The sequence below is a fragment of the Mirounga angustirostris genome, unplaced genomic scaffold, assembly GCF_029215605.1.
Source record: "Mirounga angustirostris isolate CCGP_5_RB_7025 unplaced genomic scaffold, mMirAng1.0.hap1 SCAF_12, whole genome shotgun sequence".
Taxonomy (NCBI): Eukaryota; Metazoa; Chordata; class Mammalia; order Carnivora; family Phocidae; genus Mirounga; species Mirounga angustirostris.
The window spans coordinates 107,977,091-107,983,090 of record NW_026991720.1 but is presented as its reverse complement, the minus strand read 5'-3'; the positions used below and the strand labels follow the sequence as shown (position 1 = coordinate 107,983,090).

General features: G+C 62.4%; 1 protein-coding gene across 1 annotated transcript in view; it reads right to left on the bottom strand.

The window, feature by feature from the left end:
- Nucleotides 1–1,270: 1,270 nt before the first annotated feature.
- LOC135362165 (TBC1 domain family member 22A-like) overlaps nucleotides 1,271–6,000 on the bottom strand; it is a gene marked incomplete at its 3' end in the record, with an annotated part of 289,826 nt that continues 285,096 nt past the window's right edge. The window contains 1 exon segment of the mRNA XM_064575593.1: nucleotides 1,271–1,323. Coding sequence (XP_064431663.1) covers nucleotides 1,271–1,323 — 53 coding nt within the window.

Here is a 6,000-nt window from a genome sequence, read left to right as displayed (position 1 = left end):
GCCCTGCCGGCCTCCTCTACATACGGATCCCTCTGCTCTCATTGTCTAAAGGATGACGGGCCCTAGGACGAAGAAGAGCCCTTGTCTCCGAGGTGGTGAGGGAACGCGGGGGACCGGTCAGGTGCGGAGCCATGGGTCTCGTGCACACCTGCCGCAGGGCTGGGTCATGGTACAGGAGCTGTGGGCAGGTCGTCTGTGCACACCTGGCCATGACACACCTGGCTGGCCCTCTCGGTGGGGAGGCCTGCGTGCCTGGTGCACCTGTCCCCCACCTACCCCTGGAGGAGCAGCCACGTTCAAGCCTTTCCATGTCCGACCCTCAGGGACAGTTGGGAACCTGGGTCAAGAGAGGCAGGGACTGGCCCAGGACAACTGAGGGGTGCAGAGTCCAAGGAGCTGCTCTCCAGTCCTAGGCCAGTCCCAACCCTCCCATGAGGGTTGGGGGTGAGAGACCCTCAGATCCTCGGGAAGAGCTACCCACTCCGTCCCATGTGGGGACATGACCTTGGCATCCCCAGGCACGTAGAGGCACGTGCACCTGCACACCCCCCCACACACACACCCACACACACACACACACCATTCTGACTGCCCAGCTGGGGGTCAGAAGGGGAGGACACCCTGGGAGCGAGGTGGGTGACAGGGGGGAAAGAAGAAACAGGTTGCAGAAAGCTGGACCATGGGGCAGGGCATCAGGACTCCTGGCAAGGACCCAGATCCATAGCATGGGGAGGGGAGACAGGCCAGGCTGAGGGTCAGGGGTCCCCAAGGGGCCCAACGGGGTTGCCAGGGCACTGGGAGAGGACAGGGTCTGGGTTCCGGTGTCCATCACCAGCCTGGGCACTTGGAAGCAGGAAGAGACACCCACCCCCAAGTCCAGAGGGGCTACAGCAAAAAGGCCTCAGCTTACTCTTCTGTCACTTGGGCTGTAGAGATGCAGTGTCCCTAGGGTCCCACAGGCTTGTGGGAGAGCCTGTTGGCCTTCGATCTCCATCTCCGACGCACTGTGCTCCCAGTCCTTGGAAAATGCTTTGTACTCCCTCGAGGTCCTTCGACGCAGGGGACAGACTGGGGGCTTGGGGGGCTGAGGACCTGGGAACGCAGAACGTGGCAGAGCACTGACCACTAGTCTGGGGACCAAGGCCAAGACCCTCCTTGTTGCAGCCTCCGGGTCTCCATTTGGACGAGGTTCCAGATTCACTGCTCTGGTCCAGGTGACAAGGCCTTAGGAAGGAACGGAGCACCGGGACAGAAGAGGGAACCACGGACAAGGGAGGCTTCTGAGGTTTCTCACATCACCCCTGGAGTCCACAGATCCTGCTCCTGTGAGAGACACAGAGACAGAGACAGAAACAGAGAAGGAGACAGAGAATGAACACACAACAGAGGGAACCAGAAGAAGTCACAGACTTTCCTCCATCAGTTTGGAAATGACATCCCAGCATTTGGCCCCATTCTCTTCCTGAGAGTGCGGTCACACAGGCCATCCACCCCGGAGGGGAGGGGATTCCACAGGGACGTGTGAACAGGACGCGGGAATGCCCGGGAACCACTGTGGTGACTGCCCAGCACATGGGCGCAGACGAGGCCCCGGGGCCTGAGCCTAAACCTAATGGGAGCGCCTGGAAGTGTGCGTCACCAGGGGACAAGGTCGGAATCCGTTAATTGCAACCTTCTCACAGGGGCTGGGAACAGGCAAGAAGGGGGTGGCTTTGACCAGACCCCAGAGCAGACCCAGGCCCCTCTGAGCTGTGCTCCATGTCCCGCCCAGCCCCTGGCTCCTCCTTGCATTGCCAAGTGTGCCCCAGCCTCTTGTGATAGCAGGTCTGGAATGTATGTAGAGGTTCTACCCCTGATGGCGTCCCTAGGAGTAGAAGCCAGAACACCCCACTGTGCAGATGGGGAGCCTGGGGAGGCCCTGAGAGGCACAGGGTCTGTCCAGGGTCACAGCCCTGGGCACGCACAGGATCCCAGTCTGAAGCCAGCTCTGTGTCCTCACAGCGGGGACACCGGCTGCACCGAGGCCTTGGGAAGGCTGTGGGGGGGCTGTGAGGGAGTCACTGTATGGATGGGGCATGGGGGGAGGGGGAGCATTGAGCAGCCGCGGGAGGGGGCCCTCGGGGGCGGGGGTCTTGTGTGAGGAGGAAGTTGGGTAAGGGGATCCCAGGCAGTGGTGACCTCACTTCCCTGACAACAGAGTCCAACAGAATTTGGAACCCAGGTAACAAAGGCACCCACATTCCAGAGACAGCCCCCTGCCCAGCTCATTTCGTTGGAGATCATCCAACCATGAACATGTGGGCTTGTTGCCTCCCTAAGTCTGGATGCTGCAGGCTGGAGAATGCCCCCCCTGCAAACGCTGGCCCCCGCTGGGGATGTCCGATCAGGGCTCCCCACCGCCTCTGGCCGTTTGGCCGGAAGGCCCGAAAGGTGACACCAGGAGGCCCAGAGCCGGCCACCCAGCCCCACAGGGTCTAATCCACCTGTGCAGCCCCAGGTCCCCTCCCCTCCGTGTGTGTGTGTGTGTGTGTGTGTGTGAATAGGGGTCATGTGGGGTGGGCCAACGCCATTCAAGAACAGGCTGATGAGGGGTCAGATAACCCGTGGGCAGGTCATGTTCAAGGTCAAGGCTGGCTGGGTGGGACGGGGTGTGGGGGCCTGTGAGCTTCTGCCCAGGGTTTCTCTTGATCGCCCTGCAGGGATGGGTCATTGTCCTGCGTGCAGGGCTGTGCACCCACAGGTGTGTGTCTGATCTGGGTGCAGCAGGGCGACTGGGCAGGGGACAGCGAGGTCGGCCGGGCAGGACTGGGATGCCTCCGGGCCGGCTACCCGTCCCTGTCTTTGCAGACCTCCGATGAGATCGGCACGAGGCTGGCGGACACCCACTCCATGTCCGGGATCCGGAGCGTGACCCCACAGGACTCCCCTGGAGCAGGTGCTGGGGATTGCGGGGAGAGGCCTCCGACACCACCCAGACCACTGTCCCTGGTGGTCATTCACTGCATTGTGCTCCAGGAGCCAGAGCCCACGGAGGCCGAGCCTGAGGCTGAGAAGCCCGGGGCTGGGTGCCCGTGGGTGTGTGCGGAAGGGTGGGGGCTGGCCCCACAGGGAGGAGCCCCCAGAGCCTGGTGTGGGGCCTGGAGCAACGACTGGGCTCAGAGCGCCCAGCGGGTGGACTGCGGTCGGGGAGACGCCCCGGGGAGGGCTCCTTCCTGCCTGCGGCTTCTCTGGGAGGCCCTGGGCTGGGTTCTGTCTCCACGGAGAGCAGGCTCGGGCTGAGCTTTTCTCCTCTCACAGCTGCTCCAGCACCTGAGGAGCTAGAGCCGGTTCCAACTCCATCGGCAGATCTGGACGGAGGGGTGGTGGCTGCGACTTCAGCAGGAGACCAGAAGCCGGCAGGTGACCCAGCACCCGCCCACAGAGAGCCTGACGGGGGCCAGGAAGGGCATGCTGGACAACCTGCCTCCGGAGAGCCTGCCCCTGTGCCTGCCCCTGTGCCTGCCAGAGCCGCCGCCCCTGTGCCTGCCCCGAACTCTGGCCCTGCTCCTGCCCCCGACCCAGCTCCTGCCCTGGATCCTGACCCATCCCTACCCCGGCCAGTGCCCCGGTTCTTGCCCCTGACCCAGATACCGCCCCGGGTCCTATACATGCCAGTGCGGCAGACCCTGTCCCTCCCCTTGCACCTGCCCCCTCCCCTCCCCCGGCTTCTGCTCCTGTTCCCGCCCCTGCCCCAACTCCTGCCCCTTCCCCTGCCCCTGCCCCTGCTAGAGCCAATGTCCCTTCTCCTGACCCACCTCCTGCCCCTGCACCTGCCCATTCCCCAGCACCTGCCTGTGCACCTGTTCTTGTCCCTGACCCCGCTCCTGACCCTGCACCAGCCCCTTCCCTTAGCTGTGCACCTCTTCTTGCCCCTGATCCGGATCCTGACCGTGACCCAGCTCCTGCCCTGGATCCTGCCCCTTCCCTTGCCCCTGTGTGTGCTCCTATTCTTGCCCCTGACCCGGGTTCTGCCCCTGCCCCTGCCTGTGGTCCTGTTCCTGTTCCTGACCCACCTCCTGCCCCTGCACCTGCCCCTTCCCCTACCTGTGTTCCTGTTCTTGCCCCGGACCCAGCTCCTGCCGTGGATCCTGCCCCTTCTCCTGCCCCTGCCTGTATTCCTCTTCTTGCCCTTGACTCGGCTTCTGCCCCTGCAACTGTCCCTTCCCCAGCCCCTCCCTGTGCTCCTATCCTTCCCTCTGACCCAGCTCCTTCCCCTTTCCCTACCCGTTTCCCTGCCCCTGCGTGTGCGCCCCTTCCTGCCCCTGACCCACCCCCTGCCCCTGCACCTGTCCATTCCTCTGCCTGTGTCCCTGTTCCGGCCCCTGCCAGAGCCGATGCCCCTTCCCCTGCCTGCGTCCCTGTTCCTGCCCCTGCCCCTGCCAGAGCTGATGCCCGTTCCCCTGCCTGCGTCCCTGTTCCGGCCCCTGCCCCTGCCAGAGCCAATGCACCTTCCCCTGCCTGCATCCCTGTTCCTGCCCCTGCCAGAGCCGATGCCCCTTCCCCTGCCTGCGTCCTTGTTCCTGCCCCTGCCCCTGCCAGAGCCAATGCCCCTTCCCCTGCCAGTGTCCCTGTTCATGCCCCTGCCAGAGCCAATGCCCCTTCACCTGCCTGCGTCCCAGTTCCTGCCCCTGCCCCTGCCAGAGCCGATGCCCCTTCCCTTGCCAGTGTCCCTGTTCCTGCCCCTGCCCCTGCCAGAGCTGATGCCCCTTCCCCTGCCTGTGTCCCTGTTTCTGCCCCTGCCAGAGCCAATGCCGCTTCCCGTGCCGGTGTCCCTGTTCCTGCCCCTGCCCCTGCCAGAGCCGATGCCCCTTCCCCTGCTTTCCAGGGCCGCTGCCCCTTCCCCTGGCCCTGCCTGTGCTCCTCTACTTGCCCCTGACCCAGCTCTTACCGTGGATCCTGCCCCTGGCCCTGCTCTTGCGTCTGGCCCTGCTCTTGCATCTGGCCCTGCCCCTCCTCCTGTTCCTGCAGGGCTCCCAGAACCACATCCAGAGCCCACATCCTCACGGGGAGAGCTCCTTGTACCATTACCCTTAGCTCCATCACCCGACACCGATGCCCCGCCAGATTGTTTCATCCCCTCCCCCTATGTTCTTTCTCTCCAGTTCGTATTAACTGTTCTATTCTCTTTCCATGTCCTATATGCTGTTTATTATTTATTTTAAATAAAATTCATTGTTTTCAGTTGAACAAGTCCTGAGCATCAAGTACATTCCCAACGCTGGGCCACCACACCACAGAACATGGCTGTGGAATATCTGCTTCCCAAAAGGAATCCCCGAACCACAAGGCCTCCCTGGAAACCCCTAAGCTGCTTCCTCTCTCTGTTCCTTTACCTGTTCAGGATGTTTCCTGTACGTGGAATCCCACAGTATGGGCCTTTGTGTCTGCCCCCCTATTTTCAAAGGGGACTCCTTCTTTTCTGGGTTGACTTGACATAGAATTTCCCTTATTGGATGTTGAAATCCCCGATGGATTACAGATGAGATGGAACCAGAGAGCCCCCTTTGGTAAATATGGACACAATCTCGGGGCGGAGACCCCTGTTCCTGCTGGGACACCTCAGCCTGACCCCAGACAGGAAAGGGCTGGTTCCTCCTGTGACCCACAGAAAAACCAGGGAAATGCAGAAAGCTGGAAGACACACCCAAAGGGCCAAAGCATTGCTCACAACCCAAGGCCACAGAAAGGTTTCCCATGCCTCTGGTCCAAACCATGCTCCAAGTCACTGGGTTCCACAGGGACAGAGACGAAATGCATGCAAGTCCAAGTGGAGGGGGACAGGCATGGGGGGACTCAGAGATGCAGGAGCTCCCGGGGAAGGACTGTGGCAAAGGAAACCCTACGGAGGCAGCCCTGGTCACCCTCAGACTGGCAGGTGTCTGGTCTGGGGACCAGCAGCCCTGGTGAGAATGTGAGGAAACGGAGGTCCCTGGCAGAGAAGGGTGACGGGCACCCCTGTCT